A 22,451-nucleotide genomic window follows, 5' to 3' on the forward strand; every position below is an offset into this window, starting at 1 on the left:
TCCCATAGAAGGGAATAGGAGTTACTGAACAGCGAAGCGCGTCAAACTCGTCTGTTTCCATAATCCCAGCCACAAACTGTATTCTAGAATACACGCAAACTGCCTTAAAATAGGATGATAATGTGCAGAAAATTTCCTGTATCGCTTTAAGGCCTCCTGCACACGACCGTATGGCTTTTTCAGTGTTTTGCGGTCCGTTTTTCATGGATATGTTCAGTTTTTTTGTTTCCGTTCCGTTTTTCCATATGGCATATACAGTAATTACATAGAAAAAATTGGGCTGGACATAATATTTTCAATAGATGGCTCCGCAAAAACGGAATGGATACGGAGGACATACGGATGCTTTTCCGTATGTGTTCCATTTTTTTTGTGTCACCATTGACTTGAATGGAGGCACGGAACATGATTTGCGGGCAATAATAGGAGATGTTCTATCTTTGAACGGAAATACGGAAACGGAATGCATACGGAGTACATTACGTTTTTTTTGCAGAACCATTGAAATGAATGGTTCCGTATACGGACCGCAAAAAACGGCCAGTAAACGGGGGGGAAAAAAACGGTTGTGTGCAGGAGGCCTTAGGGTCAGTGAAGACTACGGGGAGTGGGCGAAATGACAGCACAGACTGTGTTACTGCTGTCACCTCTTCCAACCCCAGAACAAGGAAGTAAACGCCTCATTCTGCTCCCCAAATTTAATCGAGTACCGTTCCACCTAGAATATTGTGGTGTCATTTGAAAGATGAGTTTCAGGGCTTTAATGGGAATACCCTCCAAACATTAATCCCTACATTCTAGCCAATGCAACTGTTCAAAATTTAGCAGTATGTCCTTGCCCGTGAAGAGTTAAAGAGCTGTTTCAAGTATTATCTGTGTGGGTTTTCTGTATGCAACATGGTTTTAATGCTTGTGTGTCCCCCCCCCCCCCCCCCCTGCAGATCGGAGAAGAACGCGCCACCGCCATTTCTTTGATGAGGAAATTCATTGCGTACCAGTTCACAGATGCTGTAAGTCCAACAATTCATCACTAGTGTGTGTGTGTGTGTATATATATATATATATATATATAGATAGATAGATATAGATAGATAGATAGATAGATAGATAGATAGATAGATAGATAGATAGATAGATAGATATATATATATATATATATATATATATATATATATATATATATATATATAGATATATATATATATATAGATATATAGATATATCCATAAAGAGATTCAGGCAGCACTCCCTTTAGTGCATATAATAATGCAGGTGCACGCGGTGGTCCCTCGATATGGGACAAAATTAGTAGAGAAGGAAAGTCCGCAGCACTCCTTTAAGTAAAAAAGTGAAATTTATTCACACATGTCGGACAACGTTTCGGTCCTCTCACAGGACCATTTTCAAGTCAAGTTTTTTTCACTTGACTTGAAAATGGTCCTGTGAGAGGACCGAAACGTTGTCTGACATGTGTGAATAAATTTCACTTTTTTACTTAAAAGATATATAGATATAGATAGATAGATAGATAGAGATGTCTCTGAAATGTTACCCACCTCCCTCACCCCTTCTGACCTTGTCTTGTAATACGTCACTTGGCTTAGTTAGGTTTGTCTTCACTTTTCTGTTATGGATATTTTTTATTTATTTTTTTTGCTTTAGTCCAGAGCTTAGACAATCCTATTAGCAGACGTTTGCTTTCCACACATCCATGAAGCATGGCCATGTTGTCCTCACACACCTTCTCATATCTTCTTTCCATCTCCCTTCATCAATAGTCTTTTTCTTTTTCTTTGTTCACAGCCACTTCAAATCAAATCTGTGGTCGCCCCAGAGCATGTCAAGGGTTACATCTACGTCGAGGCCTACAAGCAAACTCATGTCAAGCAAGCCATTGAAGGGGTGGGTAACCTGCGCATGGGCTTCTGGAACCAGCAGATGGTGCCCATCAAAGAAATGACTGACGTCCTGAAGGTGGTAAAAGAAGTCACAAACCTCAAGCCCAAGTCTTGGGTTCGGCTCAAGAGGGGAATCTACAAGGATGACATTGCTCAGGTATGTCCAAACATAAAACTGGATGCACTTACAGGGTTAGAAATGCAACATGTCCAAGTTCAGACCTAACTGTACATGTAAAAATGTTATTGCTCTATAATTGAAAGTCCATCCCTTTTATTAATCTAAATAGGCGTCCATGTCTTTGCTAATTAATACATATGTTTATATGCTGCTGCCACTAGAGGGAGCCTACAGCCAAGTGATTATACATTGAGCTCTTAACCCCTTAAGGACCAGCGCCGTACATGTACGGAGGGCTAATCGGACAGGTGCAGGAGCTGCACCCGCCCGATCAGCGGCACGGACCCGGCAGTCGCTGCATACACCGGCATCAGTTAAAACATTGATGCCGGTGTGTTAACCCCTTGTATGTCGCAGTCAAAGCTGACTGCGGCATGCGGAGGGTACGGGTGCCCTCTGCTTTCCCATCGGGTCCCCGCGCTGCAGAGAAGACAAGCCCGATGCCTTCCATAGCTGACAGCCAGTGCATTACAATACAGGTTGTATTGTAATGTATTGCAGAGGGGATCAAACCCCAGAAGTTGAAGTCCCAGAGTGGGACAAAAATAAAAAGTAAAAAAAGTGTTTTTCATAATAAAAACTAAATAAAACACATAATTGTAAAAAAAAAAAAAAATTGAGAAAAAAAAAAGAAAACCAGAAATATTGGGTTATGCCGCGTCCATAACGACAGGCTCTACAAAAATATCACATGATCCACCCCCTCACCTGAACACCGTAGAAAAAATAAAATAAAAACTGCTAATACATTTTTTTGTCATCACAAAAAGTGCAACACCAAGCGATCAAAAAGGCGTATGCCCCCCCAAATAGTACCAATCAGTCACCTCATCCCGCAAAAAATTAGCCCATACATAAAACAATCGGGCAAAAAATAAAAATAAAAATATGGCTCTCAGAATATGGAGACACTAAAACATGATTTTCTTTTTGTTTCAAAAATGCTAATGTTATTGTGTAAAACTTAAATAAATAAAAAAAAGTATACATATTGATATCGCCGCATCCGTAAGAACCTGCTGTATAAAAACATCACATGAACTTACCCCTCAGATGAACACCGTAAAAAAAAAAGCTATTTTTTTGTCCCCTTACATCACATAAAGTGAAATACCAAGCGCTCAAAAAGTCATACTCGCCCCAAAATTGTACCGATCAAACCGTCATCTCATCCCGTAAAAAAATTAGACCCTACATAAGTCGCCCCAAAAAAATTAAATGGCTTGCAGAATATGGAGACACTAAAAAAATAATTTGTCATATTTGCTATTGTCGCATCCGTAACAACATGCTCTCTAAAAATAGCACATGATGTAACCTGTCAGATGAACATTGTAAAAAAAAATTCTAATAAAAACGGTGCCTAAACAGCTATTTTTTGTTACCTTGCTCACAAAAAGTGTAATATAGAGCAACCAAAAATATGTACCCTAAAATAGTACCAACAAAACTGCCACCTTATCCAGTAGTTTCTAAAAGGGGTCACTTTTTTGTAGTTTCTACTCTAGGGGTGCATCAGGGTGGCTCCAAATGTAACATGGCAACTTAAAATTATCCCAGTGAAATCTGCCTTCCAAAAAACATATGGCATTCCTTTCCTTCTGCGTCCTGCCGTGTGCCCGTACAGCAGTTTATGACCACATGTGGGGTATTTCTGTAAACTACAGAATCGGCGCAATAAACATTGAGTTTTGTTTGGCTGTTAACCTTTGCTTTGTTAGCAGGAAAAAATTTAGGAAAATTGAAAATCTGTCCAAAAAGTGAAATTCTGAAATTTCATCTACATTTTTCCTTTAATTCTTGTGAAACACCTAAAGGGTTAACAAAGTTTGTAAAATCGGGTTTGAATGCCTTGAGGGGTGTAGTTTCTAAAATGGGGCCATTTTTGTGTGGTTTCTATTATGTAAGCCTCACAAAGTGACTTCAGACCTGAACTGGTCCTGAAAAAGTGGGTTTTGGAAATTGTCTTAGAAATTTTAAAATTTACTTCTAAACTTCTAAGCCTTGTAACGTCCCAAAAAAAGAAAGTGTCATTTACAAAATGATCCAAACATGAAGTAGACATATGGGAAATGTAAAGAATTAACTATTTTAGGAGTTATCACTATCTGTTTTAAAAGCAGAGAAATTGCCATTTTACAAATTGCGACTTTTTCCCAATATTTTTGTAAATTGAGTATTTTGTTTTATAAATAAAAATGAAATATTTTGATTTAAATTTACCAGTGTCATGAAGTACAATATGTGACGAGAAAACAATGGTAAAAGCGTTTTAAAGGTATCACCACATAAAGTGACACATGTCAGATTTGCAAAAAATGGCCTGGTCCTTAAGGTGAAAAATGGCAGGGTCCAGAAGGAGTTAAAACAGAATGCAGTAAGCATCCCCTTGTGGTGGCTTTAGGCAGCGTGGATGGGATTCGGAGCTCTGCATAAAAATACTGACCACTGGAAAGATTATAGATTAATAGCCTCATGAGATGTAGAAAATTCCCATGTGCACCACCAGTGAAAGCTTCTTATGAGGCAGCCGGAGCACTTGGTTATGCAGTTGCCATATTGACTTTAAGATTAGTTGGGGTATTTCTGCCTTGTGAGGAGTGCAAACTTTCATCACCCCTCTTTTTCTAGGTGGATTATGTTGAGCCCAGTCAGAACACAATCTCTCTCAAAATGATTCCCAGAATTGACTACGAACGGATCAAGGCACGAATGAGTCTGGTACGTGGAATTAAATGATGGTTACCATCAGTGGGGGTATGCCGTTGAAAACCTGCAGTATCCAAACATTAGTGTCCTTTTTCTTGCTGCTGAGTTTCCCTTTAGATGTGCTAACTTCATATCTTCTAAAATATAGAAAGATTGGTTCGCCAAGAGGAAGAGGTTCCGCAGACCTCCACAGAGGCTTTTTGATACAGAAAAGATCAGGTAGGAGCTTCTTAAATGAACACAAAGGGGGTCATGTTCTTGTTACATGCATGTTCTATTCTCCTGTACTGATCGGCGCTCCCCTCATCTGCACAGGTCCCTTGGTGGAGATGTTTCATCAGATGGAGATTTCCTTATATTTGAGGGTAACCGTTACAGTCGCAAAGGTTTCCTCTTCAAGAGCTTTGCAATGTCGGCTGTGGTAAGTTACCCAGTGGAACCAGTGTCTGTGTTGTGCGTAAGGCATAAGACGGTAGTTTTGGAAATGCTTATTGGTGTATGTCTTGGACATTTTTATGTTTTTAGATCACTGAAGGAGTGAAACCAACTCTGTCTGAATTAGAAAAGTTTGAAGATCAGCCAGAAGGGGTTGACCTGGAGGTGGTGACAGAGTCTACAGGTAAGATGAAAACCAATGTAAAAAAATGAAGGCGGGTAGGTTAGATTTCATTTTGCATTTAGGGCCCGTGTTTGGTGTGTACACCTCAAAAAGCTCCTAGTGTATACACCAAGCATATCCACAGGGCTACATTAACCAAGAGAAGGTCCAAAAAATCTGATTGGTTGTTATGGACAACTAAACCAGTTTTCCTTTACACCAATTTTGATAAATCTCCTCCCCTGTTTTTTAAGCGAATGAAGAGTTGGCTTAAAAACCTGTGAGCCTCTCCTCTGCCGCCCTCATCAGTCACTAGCAAATGGACATCTCAGCGCTTTCTTTTAGGTCCATAGAGTTTGAGAGGAGCGGCAGCACGCAGGCTCACCCAACACTTCATTCAGACTTGTGGAGCACTCCACTCTAGTGATCAGTAATACACTTAGCCTTTTAGAGAGGGGATAAATGTAAATTATGAGAACTATCAAAGTGCCATAATATCCCCAATCTGTATACGGTTTAGCCCTACTAAATTACAATAGGGGCGACACACTTGGGTCTCAAGTGAAAATCAAAATATCAGCCTTGGATTTCTGCTGCAGAAAAAAAATCCACCATGAATCCTGCACTTATAACCTAAAGGTTTGTTCCTCTTGAATTTCGGGACGTATCTCCCCAGCACAATTCAGGATTGAGATTTGCAAGGTACAGGTTTGTTTGGTTTTTGTACATTGACCACTGAAGGCACGAAGGCTTAGGAACCCATAACTCCACAGAGAAGAGCAGTTACACCTACGTAATCTCCTCACAACACAGATTTCTCGTGCATGGCATTGGGGGACACAGCACCATGGGTATATGTAGTTGGACATGTACCCATGGTGCTGTGTCCCCCAATGCCTACTACGAGAAAAGGATTTTACGGTGAGTACAAAACATCCAATTTTTTCTTACAGGGAAGGAGCGTGAGCACAGTCTGCAGCCAGGAGACAACGTTGAAGTGTGTGAGGGAGAGTTGATAAACCTGCAGGGTAAAATTCTCAGTGTGGATGGAAACAAGATCACTATCCTGCCCAAGCATGAGGACCTCAAGGTGACGTCTCCTTTAAAGGCCTATTACTGTACTGTATGACATCCATATAGATATAACGGTTTTCTTCACATGGCCTGGAAATTGTCAGTGCTTAAATAGTCTGTACTGCTGTTGGCATATTCAGAACTAAGTTTGGTTTCAAACATCCTCTGATCCTTCATTTTTTTCTCTTATTGTTATTATAGGATATGTTAGAGTTTCCAGCTATTGAGTTGAGGAAGTACTTCCGTATGGGAGACCACGTGAAAGTCATTGCAGGACGCTATGAGGGAGACACTGGGCTGGTTGTTCGAGTTGAAGAAAATTTTGTCATCCTCTTCTCTGATCTTACGATGCACGAGGTGAGTATTCTTCCTGCATTACATTATTTCAGATATTTTATGGATTCTTTGCAATTTTCACTTCTGCTCATTTTTCCTCCTTGTCTTTGCCCTTCCTCTAAGGCTACTTTCACACCAGCGTTTTTACTGGATCCGGCAGGGTTCAGCAAAAACGCTTCAGTTACTGATAATACAACCACCTGCATCCGTTATGAACGGATCCGGTTGTATTATCTTTAACATACCCAAGACGGCTCCGTCATGAACACCATTGAAAGTCAATGGGGGACGGATCCGTTTTCTATTGATTCCGATTTGTGTCAGAGAAAATGGATCCGTCCCCATTGACTTGCATTGTGGGTCTTGCTCCGCACCCCAGGACGGAAAGAAAACCGCAGCATGCTGCGGGTTGCTCTCCAGTATGAGAATGCAGCCAAACGGAACAGAATGCATTTTGGAGCCTACGTTTTGTCCCCATTGACAATGAATCTGGAAAAAACTGAAGCGTTTTTTTTCCGGTATCGAGACCCTTTGACTGATCTCAATACTGGAAAATATTAACGCTAGTGTGCAAGTACCCTAATATGCATTCTCACCTCCCATTGCAGTTAAAGGTTCTGCCTCGAGACTTGCAGCTTTGTTCAGAAACTGCTTCAGGCGTAGATGTTGGAGGACAACACGAATGGGGAGAGCTGGTGCAGCTGGACCCACAGACGGTGGGAGTTATTGTACGTCTGGAGAGGGAGACCTTTCAGGTAAGAGACTGAAAAACCTCCATTGCCTTGAAATTTGGGATATGACTTCAGTGCAGACATTTCAAGAATTTACAGTCTGTGATTGAGTTCCCCTGTGTGTCTAAACCAAATACCCCAGCCTAATCCAGAATGTCTTATGTGTCATAGTTCATGTAATTTGCTTAACAGGATGCTTTCTTTCTGCCTTGAAGGTCTTGAACATGCATGGTAAGGTGGTCACAGTCAGACACCAAGCTGTCAACAGGAAGAAGGACAATCGCTTTGCCGTTGCTCTAGACTCGGAGGAGAATAATATTCATTGCAAAGATATAGTCAAGGTCATCGATGGACCCCACTCGGTGAGGGAGATCAATACTTCTGTTTTTTCCCCCTTGTCCCATACATGTATGTCATGGTCGGTCTTGCCTTATGGCACCTTATCATAGCTGTGCATCGTGGTGATGGCATGTGTTCTGAAGCTGTGCAGTGATTGACAGCTAGGTGCCCACTGTAATGAGAAAAGAAAAACACAAAAAAAACAACTGGCATAAGTTTACTTTTGCATTCCCATGCCAAAAATATATTAAATGTGTTCAATTATATGTGCATTAAATGGTACCAGTAAAATCTACAACCCTCAAAATCAAGATATAGATATAATATATAATTTTTATTTTATTTTTAAAGGGTCGTGAGGGTGAGATCCGTCATTTATTCCGGAATTACGCCTTCCTTCACTGTAAGAAGCTGGTGGAGAATGGAGGCATGTTTGTCTGCAGAACACGTTACCTGGTCCTAGCTGGAGGCTCTAAGGTTAGAATTGTTCAAAACCAGCATTAGTCTGGCGATATCTTCCATCTGAATGATTTCTAATTCTACGTTGCTTCCCTTGCAGCCTAGAGATGTGACAAACTTCACCATTGGAGGATTTGCTCCAATGAGTCCGCGAATCAATAGCCCAGCGCACCCCAGTGGAGGAGGTAGGGCATGATGATTAGTTGCCTGTAGCTTATATCTGAAGGGCAGTTTCCGTAGTATACCCCAATGCATTATATTGAAAGGGTTTTTCCATATCTTAATGACGGCATCGATATCAGATCGGCTGGGTCCAGCTTTTGGCACCTCCACCGATCATCTTCTTTTACTAGCTGGGGTTCCACAACCGGGCATCGGCTCAGTCCATTGTGTGGTAAATTCAAGTAAATGGGAGCAGCTCTGTAGTAACCAGGCAGGGCATTGTGCCAATGTGTAGTTTCAGTGCTACAGGTAATAAAAACCGCTGATTGTTGCGGGTAATGTAACATAATAATGTTCCATCGTTCTTCTCGCCTTATCTCAGCAGGACAGAGAGGGAATATGGCCGGTGGAGGAGGACCAGGCAGAGGGAGAGGTCGCAGGGACAATGATCTCATTGGACAGACTGTCCGAATTTCACAAGGTCCCTACAAGGGTGAGTAACATTTCTGCTATTATGCATTAGACCCTACTTTGTATAGTGCTGGATCGCCACCACCCTGTCATGTCTTCCAGGCTATATTGGAGTTGTCAAGGATGCCACAGAATCCACGGCTCGTGTCGAACTTCATTCCACTTGTCAAACGATCTCTGTGGACAGACAGCGTCTCACCACTGTGTCAGTAATCAACTGTGCTAATTGTTTTACTCTTCCTAATGGGAACTTAGCAGCCATAGTCGCAGAAGTCAGGGTAATAATGCACGCCTAGATCTAGTGCATCAGAACCAGACATCCCTGACACCACAGTAATGACATCATTATAAGGGGGGCTTTAAAGTCTTAAATAACCATTTAACCTCTGTCTTTTTCTTCACAGAGGTGCTCGTCGCCCGGGAGGAATGACCTCCACTCATGCCAGGACACCCATTTATGGCTCTCAGACTCCAATGTACGCCACTGGGTCCAGGACGCCAATGTATGGCTCACAGACGCCGGTTCACGATGGTATGTTTGTCCCCCGTTTTATTTTCCCGACCTTCTGTTACTCTGATTTTATCAGCCTTAGGGTCCATTCACATATCCGTGTGTGTTTTGCGGATCCATGGATCCGCAAAACACTGACAACGGCAATGTACGTTTTGCGGACCGCACATTGCCGGCACTAAGAGAATATGCCTATTCTTGTACGCTATTGCGGACAAGAATAGGACATGTTCTATTTTTTTCAGGATCGGAATTGCGGACCCGGAAGCGCGGGTCCGCAATTCCGGATCGTGCCGCAAAATGCGGAATGGAATTGCGGATGTGTGAATGGAGCCTTAGTTGAAGGTAGTTGTAATAAATCATAACTCACACTGATAACGTTTCATTTTACAGGAAGCAGAACACCGTACTATGGGTCTCAAACACCTCTCCACGATGGCAGCCGAACTCCAGCTCAAAGTGGGGCCTGGGATCCCAACAACCCAAATACCCCTTCAAGGTGTCTCTTCTATATATTTTTATTCAAGAGGTTTCCTCTTGAAGACAACTTCTATCAGTGCATAATGGATATCCTAGAGGGGAGTCTTCTCCCATGAACCGCAATGGATAACAAATGTGTGCGAGCAGCTCCCTCTCTGGAGGGCTCGCACCGCCTTTGTATTCTGAATGCCATGCCGTACGACATTTTCCCTGTAGCAGCCAGTACAGAGGAAATACCTGGCGGTGGCCTCCTCCAGCAAGATCGGTTGTTTGACGGGGGTGCTAAGAGTGGGGATACTTTTTGAAAGGCATTGTCTATAAGAAAAACCTCTTTAAACCTAGCAGACGGCTCTGTATTTGGCACTTTGGTATCTTTCTACTCAGACCATCATCTAGATGTTGTGTTCTTGTGGTTTGGTTTTAATACTCTATTGGTATTCACAGGGCGGATGAAGAGTATGATTACAGATACGATGATGAGCCGTCTCCATCACCACAAGGCTATGGAGGAACGCCAAATCCACAAACTCCAGGGTATCCTGATGTACCATCTCCACAGGTCAATGCACCATTTCATCCTCAGACACCAGGAACACCTGCAATGTGAGTCTGTAGTGCAACTATAGTATCTGTCACTGTGCATCTAATCATTACTTTGTCTCCAGTCTAAATGGGTTGTATAGATAATATATTAGGCATCTACCATCTAAGCAATGGCTTGGTATATTCTCAAGACTGGCATTGTGTCAGTGCAGAGCAGATATTTCAGTTCATACAGTTAATTCTGTATGAACAGAATTCAGAATGTAATAATGACATTTCCCTCCTGTGGTTCTTGGCAGGTACAACACAGACCAGTTCTCGCCCTACGCTGCACCTTCTCCGCAAGGCTCCTACCAGCCTAGTCCTAGTCCGCAGAGTTACCATCAAGTGGCTCCAAGTCCTGTTGGCTATCAGAATACACACTCGCCAGCCAGTTACCACCCGACCCCGTCACCCATGGCTTACCAGGCAAGTTCTCCTTTTGCATTTAATTAGCAGATGTTTATGGCTACAAATGTAAGTCAATGTTCTGTTCTCTTTTCTTCCAGGCCAGTCCGAGCCCTAGCCCCATGGGTTACAGTCCAATGACCCCTGGAGCACCTTCTCCGGGTGGGTACAACCCTCATACACCAGGCTCCTCTATAGAACAGGTCTCCAGCGACTGGGTTACTACAGACATTCAAGTGAAAGTGAGAGACACCTTCCAGGACAATCAGGTCGTGGGACAGGCAGGAATCATTCGCAGCGTCACTGTAAGTCGCATGCCCGTAGCTGGCAAAAATCCTACCTCATTTCTGAATCATCATCATCATCATCCTCTATATAGCTGACAGGTCATCGGTACAGCATGTACACATATATAATACTCCTAATATTATGATTGTCTGTTCTTCTGTATTTGCGACCACTTACCTAATCATTCAACAAACCTTGTGCAATGATTACGATAGCTGGTGTGACGTGTCATCCCGGCCACCACCCCTGCTCCCGTGGTCGGCCATGCAGGTTGATAGCAGTGAACAGGATGCAATGTTAAATTTTTGCTAAGGCCAATTTATTCCCAGGATTAGTGGGGGTCACAGATCTTGGACACCTACGATCATAAAGTGGCGGCACATTCTAGTAATAGGTCATCACTTTTTAAGATGGGAATAACCCTTTAACGGCTGCACCCATGTCACGGTGTCTGGCCCTTTTTGCCTTGGAGTCACTTTAATTATTATAGAAGTCATTTCCACACTCACTCTCTTTTCTTGTTTGCAGGGTGGACTTTGTTCTGTGCTGTTACAGGACAGTGACAAGGTTATCAGTATTTCCGGAGACCATTTGGAACCAGTTACCCCCACCAAAAATAGTCGGGTAAGCAAAAAATATTGCCATCAACTTAAAGGGATTATCCCACGAAAAGTATTTACCACCTGCCTAAAGTATAGGTGATAAATGTTGGATCGCTGGTGGCCCCCGACCACAGGGATCCTGAGAATGGAAGGTCCTGGATTCCCCTTTTATAAATGGAGTGTTAGTGTGCATGGTCCACAGCTCCATTCACTTCTATAGGAGCACTGTCTAAGTTGGTTCCATGTAGTGGTGGACTGACCTGCACACTAACGATCTACTCTGACAGTGGGATCAGGGACTCGCCATTGTCCAATATTTATCACCTAATCATAGGGTAGGTGATCAATTATTTTTGTGGGTTAGCACCTTTAATTAAATGTATTTAAATTGCATTTTTTTATATTATAAGGTATTCTTGCCTTATTCCATATGGGATTACTAATATTCCATGTGCAATAAATGTGTTCCTGCCTTTTCCAGTACAGAAAAAGTAACTAACCTTACACCGGGTTGAAGTTCACAAAACTTCAGAAAATTGAATAGATCCATACAAGTTTAGCAGAGGAGCATTGCTTCTCCCTATCAGAGTGTCAGATTTGTTGCAGACTATCCCATTCGTGTGAATAGGTTGCAAAAAAAATCTATGCGAATGCTGAAGGACCGTCTCCATTCAGAAGAGGACTTTTTCATTGACGGATGCTTCTCCATCAGATCTTCTATGTTGTCTCAAGACAAGCATTGAATTTTATGAGTACTTGTCTGATTAGTGGGGTCCCCTGTGGCTCGCCAGAGCTAAGTGGCAGTGCTGCTTTAAAAAAAGGGCCATGCAGCCTCCTCTCCTCTTGGCTCGGCTCCAGAGGCTGCAACGTGTCATGTCTGACTCTGTCCTTCTTACCTGGCAGGTAAAAGTCATTTTAGGAGAAGATCGGGAGGCGATGGGCATCCTTCTCAGCATAGATAATGAAGATGGAATTGTGCGGATGGATTTGGACGACCAGCTTAAGATCCTCAACCTCCACTTCTTAGGGAAGCTCGAGTCGTGAAGCCTGCTGTGATGCAACAAACGGGGTCCTCCAGATTATTTCTCTGAAGGGCGGTGTTGACACCATAGGAGATTTCTGAGAACAGATCTGAATATAAAAATGATACATACACCTTTTCTTACTATCATGAACTACATTCGGGGCCACAGATCTCCTGCGCTCTGCGTGAAATAGGTTTTAAGCATTTGCAGCAGTTGTGTCCTTATTTCTTCTCTTTCAGCAGATTCGCCCTCAGAATCGTTTTTATTTTTAATGTTGTCTTCTGGTCTATCAGATATCAGTGATAGTTTTTTCTGGTGCAAGTTCCACTGTGTAATATTTATATGGTGCAGTCAATAAACCAGGAGAACGGAGTCTGTGTGGTCTTGATGTGGCTTTTTCAGGCTACTTGTATACAGAACAGAATTAAAAAGGCTCTGTACTCTATAGTTTGACATGCTGAAACTCTACCCCCATTTACTTGAATGAGAGCAAAGCTGCGGTACCCTGGCACAGCCACTACACAGTGTACAGGGCCGTCTGCCTCCAGCTCTTACACCATGTATTTTTTTGGCACCATGGCTGATTGACGGGTGTGTCAGATACTTTCTGATCTGATATCTGTAGTCACAACAGCTTTAATGCAAATATAAGGGAATCCGTACCATTGAAAATGCAGCCTAAGCTGAGAGCAAAGAATTTGGAGATGTATATTGAATCACTGTCCACTAAAAAAAATATATGCAAAAAGCAATATATTATATGCAGTCAATCAAATGAAAGACTGACTGTCCCTGTTATAAATGGTCGCATCTGCCAGAGTGAAAGCAACTGCTTGTTGGCAGCTATCTGATCCGGACCATAGTGAGAAGAAACACAAGCAGGCGAACCTGTCTGTGATGTCCATATGCCATAGGAACATGGGTTATAAAGACAAGAAAACCAGTATGAAGTAAAAAAGAAAAATACAATAACTGTTTTACTGGTACTGTACTCCAGGTGGCAGTATAGTTCATACAAATTCTTCACATCAAGGGTGAATTGAGGTTGAGTTCAGATGAGGTTTCCCTTTGCATTTTTTTTGCATTGAAAAGCCTATGGAGGAAAAACAATAAACTTGTTAATGACTTCCAAAACGCCATAAAAATAAAAAGCACTATGTAGGGGATTTATCATTTTCTTTGTGCAGCCCCCTTCCTAGGCTAGTAATATTACATTTGTTTTGCAGTTCAGCCACATTCAAGTGAATTAGCCTGGGCTGCCATACCAAGCATAGCCACTTTACAATTGATGGCGCTGTGCTTGGTATACTGTCAGTTGGCAAGGGTCTCTTCATGGGGCTGATCCATACTTCCCAACATTGCAGTTGGTAAGTTAAAGGGGTTATCCAATACTAGAAAAATTTCCCCCATTTGCCAGGCCCCTCAGTGAATATACTTACCCTGCTCCCCGTGCTGCTCCTGGTCCCCGCACTGCCGCTGCTGCTGCTTCTTCTCCCAGTGCGCGGCTGCAAACATTCAGTGTTAGGGGAGAGAGCAGCCAAATGGCAGGCGGGGACAGGAACAAGCCTCCCTAGCATCGCGGCCGCCATACATCTCCTGGGCATGGCCAGCTTAGGCTATGTTCACACTACAGTTAAAAAAAAAAAAAGCCACTTTGCATAATTGTGCCATAAGTTTATCATCTATTCGCCATGTGATTTTAACAGCTGGTAAAAAAACATGAATTTTGTTGGTCTCACATTATCACCCAGACGCTATTTTCTTTTGGCTTCTGCAGCATGGAAGGAGATTCCCATGCCTCTCTCCAGGGTTTTGATGCTCATCAGACGGATGCCATTCTGTAGAACAGCCATTAAAAACACGCCTATTGACTTCTATGTGGTCCATCAGACCTTTAAAACGGTCAAGAATAGAATGTGTTCTATTTTTTGATGGCCAGTATTCACAGTCCATTAAAACAACCCACGTGTAAATGCACCCACAGACTTCACTTGTTTTGAAAACGGTGGTCTATTTTGAGTCCACCACATGAGAGGACCATCCCTATGGTGGTTACTGTTTCCTAGATCCCCATTATTATGCTGCTGGTTAAGACATAAGGGAAGTGTTGATTTCTAACATTAATCTGTTTTCCCTTAGTCCAGCACAGTTTTCCCACTCTAAGTAGTTTACTTCTTTATAATAAACACAAGGCGGGAAATGATAGGTGTCTTTATATACACACACGGACGAGCAAAAAGGTAACAATGTTTTAAACTTTTGACTTTCAGGCTCCATATCTCACCATCCACTACAGCTTGTAACATGAGACTCCCATCATTTTATAGACAATCATTTTGGCTATCTTATACATAAATTGGACTAGCAACTATTTAGCATATGATTAGTTATGAAGATTCTTGTCATGTAACTGCATTGTTACTTTTATGCTCCTTAAATTCAAAATTTTTATTTTGTAAATCCACCTTTTGGCTTTCAACACCACTTGAATCCTTCTGGGCGTGCTCTCCTTCCGATTCAAGCATGTCTTGACCGAAATCTGTACCCAGGTCTATTCTACAGGTTTCCCAATGTTGGCGCACACTAGTCAACTCACTTGGGTACAAATACAGCTTTTTTTCCCCCCGGCGCCTCCACAGCGGCACTCACATGAGGGTGTCCCCGCCCCCCCCCCCAGTACAGAAAAAAAAAACCCCAGAAGCACATGATTTAAAAAGGCCTCCTCCCCTTACCTATTCAGTCGTTGTTTCCTGTCCTCGGGTATGCGCAGAAGCTTCTCCTGGAGTGCCTGGAATTATATCTGTATGGCCCATCCTTGAAATCATCTTCCCCACAACTTGCAGGATAACATGCCGAACTGGATGGACAAATTTCTTTTTCGGCCTTATATACTATGTTACAAGGTGGGAGGGCTGGAGCAGGGAACGGGAATCCCAGGTACGCATCGCCTCCCTTACCCGTTCCTAGGAGTAAGCCCCGCATGCAGGCTTCCCCGGTTTCGCGATACTCCCAGATAAGGGTAAAGCGTGCGGGATCCGACGTAGGGACATCACCGGGCGAGATTCTCCTTGAGCAAGAGAATCTCGTGCTCAAGCGACAGGTCTACTTCTGGCATCGGATGGCGCAGCATGCAGGACCATTTAAAAAGGAGTGAGGAGAGTTCTATTGTGTCTTTCTCTCATCGCTTGCAGTCATGCTTGCTCCGGTGGACGCTGACTCCGCAAAGAAGCCTGGAGATCCCGCTACCTCAGCCCGGTAAGCCTCCTCCCCAATGGGGCTTATTTTACTGTCCCTTCTTGAACACAACTGTGTGCTTCCTAATAGGGCTGCTATGCAGCAGTTCCCATTCCTTATCACATGGTGGCAGTGGTGTTTTATCCAGATAGCCACCCCTGGTGTAGGTGATGGTCTTTATATTTTTCCTGACCCTATAAGTTTTTTATTTAATTTTTTTAGGACGGAGAGACCAAGACACCTAAGCCAGCCGGATGGAGATTTGGGGCGCAAAAAATGCGCAGGAAGACTTTTTCCTCAAAATAAAAAAACATTATACCCAAAATACACTGAGAAAGTGGTTACAGAGGAGTCACCATCCTTCCTTGGCACCGTAAGATCTATGATTAAGGAAGAGGTTAATGCGGCGGTGGACTCTAGATTTACGCCACAATCCCCATGCCCATCCACGTATCATAGATCCTTTGCTTCTGATATGGCATTTGATCTGGATAAAGGGAAACTAGTATCTGACCTAGACTCTGCTTCCGGTAAACCATTGTTTCTCCCTGAGGAGACAGAAGGTCTTCTAAAGACCATAAGGGCCACTATGGACATAGAAGAGGTCAAAGAAACCCACTCCGTCCAGAATCAAATGTTCCGAGGGGTTGGGGGGAAGAAGGAAAAGGGTCTTCCCCATCCATAACAATATCAAGTCCCTGATATCTAAGGAGTGGAGAGATCCCAAAAAAAGAACAGCTGTGACGAATTCTGTTAAAAGGAAATATTATTTTGCGGAGTCTAATGTGTGGGATAAAACGCCAAAAATTGATGCCCCAGTTGCCCTCATTTCTAAAAAAAACCCTCTCTCCCGTTCGAATATATGGGTCTCTTGCGAGATCCTATGGACAAAATTTGAAAGCTTATTGAAAAATGCTTGGGAAACAAATACGGCTATGTTGCGTCCGAGTATTGCGTCTACCTGCACGGCCAGAACGTTATCCGTCTGGCTCAATCAGTTAGAAGAACACTTACCAGCAGGTACCCCCAGGGAGGAGATCTTAGCCTCCTTGCCTACGTTACAGTAAGCGTCAAATTTCTTAGCGGATGCGTCTGCAGACGTAGTCAGATTCTCTGCCAGGGCTGCTGCATTATCAAATGCGACCCGTAGAGCTATCTGGCTTCGTACAGGGTCGGGTGACGCAAGTTCAAAATATTGCCTGTGCTCGATCCCCTGTGAAGGAGATAGATTATTTGGCTCGACCTTAGATTACATTTTGGACAAGGCTTCCGATAAGAAAAAAGGATTTCCTCTTGAGAGTCGTTATTTTCATCAAAGACGATCCTTTCGAAACCCAAATAAATGAGACTGGACCAGAGGAAGAAAGAGGGATCTGTGAAGTGGCAGCTATCCAGGGGCAGAGGGAGAGGATTCCTTTTCAATCCTGAAAGTTCCTACCGTTCTACACAATGACGCCATAAGCAATGTGGGGGGCAAGTTAAAAAACTTCACCTCTGCCTGGGAAGAAATAGGAGCCTCCCCGTGCGTAGTAAAACTACTCTAAAAGAGGGCTTAAAACTAGAGTTCTTATCTAGTGTTGGTCGAGCACCAAAGTGCTTATGCGCTCAAGTAGAACACTTCCCAATGCTCGGGTGCTCTACCGAGCACAATGGAAGTCAATGGGAGAACCCAAGCATTAAACCAGGCACCCCATGATCTGAAGAGGGGAGGGTGTTGGGACTCTTGTTTGGCTTAGGACTCCCTGCTGTGACTCGATATATAGTGTAGGAGAGTCCCCGGAATAATAATGGACGGACGATACGTGCCACCAGAGGTCCTGGCCTCGGTGGAGTAAGAACCGGATCATTGCGGTTACAGCGGCGAATGCTGCTGGCGCAGAGTGTCCGGGCCGGTTCTTACTGGGAACAGGTAAAGAGTGGGGGGGTGCCTGTTCCCCACGGCCAGCCCAGGTTTTTGGTGGAGCTGGGCCTTTAAGAACCCAGCCTGCTGATGATGGGGGTGGGGTGTGTCTTGCTGTGCTGGAGATTTCCACAGACAGAGTGAGTGCTGGTGAAGGAGAGTCTGGGTGCAGCACACATTGAAGGATAGCCTGGGACCTGTGGTGCTACGAGCCGAAGGGGCTCTGGCCTGAGGGAGACAAAGGCAGGTAGCTTACAAGCCTGCAGAACTGCTGTGGTCTGTCCAAAACAAGGTGACTCAAACCTGCTGTTTATTTCCTATGGAAGGACTTTTGTTTTATGCACTATGTGAATATGCACCTGTGTGGTCTGCACATTGCCTGTTATGCCTTTGGTGTGAATAAAGTCACGGTGTATCACAAAGACTGTCTGTGGGTGCCTCAATACTGCCGCCGCTACCCGTAGCCTACCACGAGCACATCCCCACAATTGGTGGAGGATGCGGGCATTCCTGCAGTGAGGCAGGCCTGAAGCAAAAGTTGTGTTGGACTGCATGTCATATATCAGGCCTGCAAGTTTTTTGGTTCCTGACAAGATGGAGGAGGCCATTAAGCACCTGATTCAGAGTAATGTACAGCAGCAGCAAACAAACAATCTCCTAATGCAGCAGCTGGCAGCCATGCAAGAGTCGGTGCGAACATCCCTGCAAGGAGTTTCAACTGCGACAACCTCGACTGTGTCTACCGCCAGGGACAAAGTCCGATCCGCCCTGAGGAAAATGGGTCCGGGAGATGATATAGAGGCATTCCTGATGGTGTTCGAAAGAACCGCGGAGCAAGAGAGGCTGCCGTTGGAGCAGTGGGCCGAGGTGGTGGCGCCTTTTCTGGTGGGGGACGCACAAAAGGCCTATTTTGACCTCAGCCGCGATGAGGCCAAGGACTATGAGAGGCTAAAAGCTGAGGTGTTGGCCAGGTTGGGGGTAAACACCTATGTGCGAGCGCACAGGGTGTATCAGTGGGTGTTTGCCGAGTCCCGACCCGTCCGGTCACAAGCCTATGACTTACTTCACCTAGTAAAAAAATGGCTTCAGCCTGAAATATTGAGCACTTCTCAGATGGTTGAAAGGGTCGTGGTCGACAGGTTCGTGCGTACCCTCCCGAGAGCCATACAGCGCTGGGTGGGACAAGGCGATCCAGGCAACCTGGAACAACTGGTTAGCCTGGTGGAGAGGTATATGGCCACTCAGGATTTGGTGCGGGACTCAGCGGTACTACCGAAGTCACGTCAGCCCCCGTTGCCGACCCGGGATCCTGAAAAAGGGATCCCACCACATAAGGAGGGGAGTGGATCTCCAGTTCGTGGGAGGAATACCCTGGGGAGGAGGGAGGCTGCGAGGATCAGATGTTGGCATTGTCAGGACTGGGGACATGTGGCATCCAACTGCCCTAGGGCGTCCGAACCCATGGACTGCGGGTTCGCTCGCCGGTCCTCTTTTTATGCCCAACCGGTGTATATAGCTGACCCCCTGCTGGCGGCGGACACCCCTCCGCTGTGTGATGTCGTTGTTAATGGACACTCCGTGCAGGCCCTGCTGGACTCTGGGAGCCTGGTAACTCTGGTCCATGAGTCGCTGGTAACGGAAAAACTCCCAGAAAGGCGAACCCTTACCATTATCTGTATACATGGGGATCGCAGGGAGTATCCCACCACTAAGGTTACCCTGGCAGTGTGTGGAAAGGAGGTACCACATGTCGTCGGGGTGGGGAGACGGCTCCCTTATGCCGCAATATTGGGGAGGGACTTTCCCCTGTTCTGGACTTTGTGGAGGAACGGGTTGCCTACCTGTGGGGAAGGAAAATGTCCAGGTCCCGAGCCCGAGGACCCCGAGGCAGAGGCCCCAGCTGTAGGGGTCACCGTAGGGGAGGTAGAGTGTAACCCTGACCGGTTTCCCCTAGAAGTATTGGCGGGTGAGACAGTAGAAAGTTCGTCCGTCCTGGATCTGGAGGTACCCCGAGAAACCTTCGGGACCGCACAGCTCCAGGATTCGACGTTATTGCGGGCTAGAGAAGGGGTGTCTGTAATTAATGGTGTTGCCCAGCGTCCCGGCGCCGATACCGTATTTCCTCACCTGGCCTATAACCAGGACCTGTTATATAGGGTAGACAAGGTGAGGCAGGAGGTGGTGGAACAACTGGTGGTGCCCCAGCCTTACCGGCGAATGGTCTTGGATTTAGCGCATGCGCATGTGTTGGGTGGTCATCTGGGGGTTAAGAAAACGCTGGAGCGAATTCTACAACTGTTCTATTGGCCTGGGATATATGAGGAAGTCCGGAGGTTCTGTCAGTCCTGTCCAGTGTGTCAGCTGACTAGCCCCCAACCTCAGTATCGCAGTCCACTGGTACCTATGCCCATTATAGAGGTGCCCTTCGAAAGGGTCGCCATGGATCTGGTAGGCCCCATTATTAAGTCAGCCCGAGGTCACCAACACATCCTGGTAGTGTTAGACTATGCCACTCGCTATCCGGAGGCGGTCCCATTGCGCCATACGTCGGCCAAGGTAATAGCTAAAGAGCTCATGAGTATGTTTGCCCGGGTGGGGATACCAAAGGAGATTCTGACGGACCAGGGGACACCCTTTATGTCCAAAGTAACAAAGGATTTGTGTAAGCTATTAAATATTAAACACCTGCACACGTCCGTCTACCATCCCCAAACCGATGGGTTAGTAGAACGGTTTAATAAGACCCTGAAGTCCATGCTAAAAAGAGTCGTGGCTAAGGACGGGAGAGATTGGGACTTACTGTTGCCCTATGTTTTGTTTGCGGTACGGGAGGTGCCCCAGGCGTCCACGGGGTTCTCGCCCTTTGAGTTGTTATATGGGCGACATCCCCGTGGGCTACTGGATATCGCTAAGGAGGCATGGGAGCAACAGCCTACGCCTCATAAAAGTGTGATAGAGCACATAGGAAAAATGCAGGACCGAATAGGGGTCGTGTTGCCGATCGTCCGTGAGCACATGGAAGCGGCACAACTGGCCCAGAGTCGGGTATATAACCGAACCGCCCGGGTAAGGACATTTCACCCGGGTGACCGAGTTCTTGTACTCGTGCCCACGGTCGAGAGTAAATTCTTGGCCCGGTGGCAAGGACCCTATGAAGTTAAGGAGAAAGTGGGCCCAGTTGATTACAGGATATACCAGCCAGGGCGGCGGAAGCCCGAACAGGTATATCATGTGAATCTACTAAAGCCTTGGAGAGACAGAGAGAATTTGTTTGGAGACAGCCCGCCCTCTGTCGGGACGTCAGGGAGTGACCCGGGGTCACCAGGTGTTCCGGAGAGCGCCGCTGGGGTGACGATAGGGGACGGACTGTTGACCAAACAAGCCCAAGAGGTGAGAGAATTTGTTAGTCGGAATAGGGACGTATTCTCTGACCTTCCTGGACGTACCACCTTGATCGAGCATGACATTGTCACCGAGCCCCGGGTGAAAGTCCGCCTAAGACCATACCGAGTACCGGAGGCTCGGCGACAGGCCATTTCGCAGGAGGTAAGATCGATGCTACGTCTAGGGGTCATAGAAGAGTCAAAGAGCGAGTGGGCTAGCCCGATTGTCCTTATTCCCAAACCGGATGGTTCATTACGGTTCTGTAATGATTTTAGGAAATTGAATGAGGTATCAAAATTTGACGCCTATCCCATGCCTCAGGTAGACGAGTTGATAGAGCGGCTGGGAAAAGCCCGGTATTTTTCGATCCTAGATCTCACGAAGGGCTACTGGCAGGTACCTCTGACGGAGGCAGCAAAGGAGAAGACTGCCTTTGTCACCCCGGAGGGGCTTTTTCAGTATAGGGTGTTGCCTTTTGGGTTGCATGGCGCTCCGGCTACGTTCCAGCGTCTGATGGATGTCGTCCTCAAGCCCCATCACCAGTATACCTCCACGTATCTGGATGATATAGTCGTGTTTAGCCCAGACTGGGAGGGTCATTTGTCAAAACTTCAGGCAGTGATAGATTCTCTAAGGAAGGCGGGGTTAACTGCCAACCCAAAAAAATGCTCGGTGGGACTAGAGGAAGCTCGCTATTTGGGATATGTGATTGGACGCTGAGTCATTAGGCCCCAAGTGAATAAAGTTGAAGCAATCCGGAATTGGCCCAGGCCTCGTACGTCCAAGCAAGTACGGTCATTTTTGGGCCTGATTGGGTACTACATGAGGTTCATTCCCCATTTTGCCACCTTGGCAGCCCCGTTAACCGGCCTCTTGAAGGGTAGAAAGTCGGTGATGGTTCGCTGGGGGGAGCAGGAGGAGGAGGCGTTCTCCCGTTTGAAGTCGGCCCTATGTGAGTCCCCAGTTCTGGTGACGCCCGACTTCAAGCGGGAGTTTGTAGTTCAAACAGATGCCTCGGGAGTAGGACTAGGGGCTGTGCTTTCCCAAGAGCTCAACGGGGAAGAGCACCCCGTGGTTTT

The 22,451-nt window shown here is 45.3% G+C and overlaps 1 protein-coding gene across 2 annotated transcripts in view; it reads left to right on the forward strand.

Annotated features, from left to right (window-relative positions):
• The window catches only part of SUPT5H (SPT5 homolog, DSIF elongation factor subunit), a 39,677-nt gene extending 26,451 nt beyond the window's left edge, over positions 1-13,226 (forward strand). Inside the window, exons 10-30 of one of the 2 annotated variants that reach the window (XM_044305996.1) lie at positions 942-1,010; positions 1,804-2,055; positions 4,711-4,800; positions 4,937-5,007; positions 5,104-5,209; positions 5,314-5,407; positions 6,340-6,476; positions 6,662-6,817; positions 7,405-7,551; positions 7,743-7,889; positions 8,218-8,343; positions 8,426-8,510; positions 8,870-8,980; positions 9,061-9,163; positions 9,363-9,490; positions 9,863-9,968; positions 10,394-10,552; positions 10,792-10,960; positions 11,041-11,244; positions 11,756-11,851; positions 12,733-13,226. In XM_044305996.1, coding sequence (XP_044161931.1) covers positions 942-1,010; positions 1,804-2,055; positions 4,711-4,800; positions 4,937-5,007; positions 5,104-5,209; positions 5,314-5,407; positions 6,340-6,476; positions 6,662-6,817; positions 7,405-7,551; positions 7,743-7,889; positions 8,218-8,343; positions 8,426-8,510; positions 8,870-8,980; positions 9,061-9,163; positions 9,363-9,490; positions 9,863-9,968; positions 10,394-10,552; positions 10,792-10,960; positions 11,041-11,244; positions 11,756-11,851; positions 12,733-12,873 — 2,697 coding nt within the window. In that variant the 3' untranslated portion in view covers positions 12,874-13,226. The remainder of the gene's footprint in view (positions 1-941; positions 1,011-1,803; positions 2,056-4,710; positions 4,801-4,936; positions 5,008-5,103; positions 5,210-5,313; positions 5,408-6,339; positions 6,477-6,661; positions 6,818-7,404; positions 7,552-7,742; positions 7,890-8,217; positions 8,344-8,425; positions 8,511-8,869; positions 8,981-9,060; positions 9,164-9,362; positions 9,491-9,862; positions 9,969-10,393; positions 10,553-10,791; positions 10,961-11,040; positions 11,245-11,755; positions 11,852-12,732) is intronic. The other variant, XM_044305998.1, reaches the window with a different exon arrangement.
• The last annotated feature ends 9,225 nt before the right edge of the window (positions 13,227-22,451 follow it).

This window comes from Bufo gargarizans, chromosome 9 (genome assembly GCF_014858855.1).
Source record: "Bufo gargarizans isolate SCDJY-AF-19 chromosome 9, ASM1485885v1, whole genome shotgun sequence".
Lineage (NCBI taxonomy): Eukaryota > Metazoa > Chordata > Amphibia > Anura > Bufonidae > Bufo > Bufo gargarizans.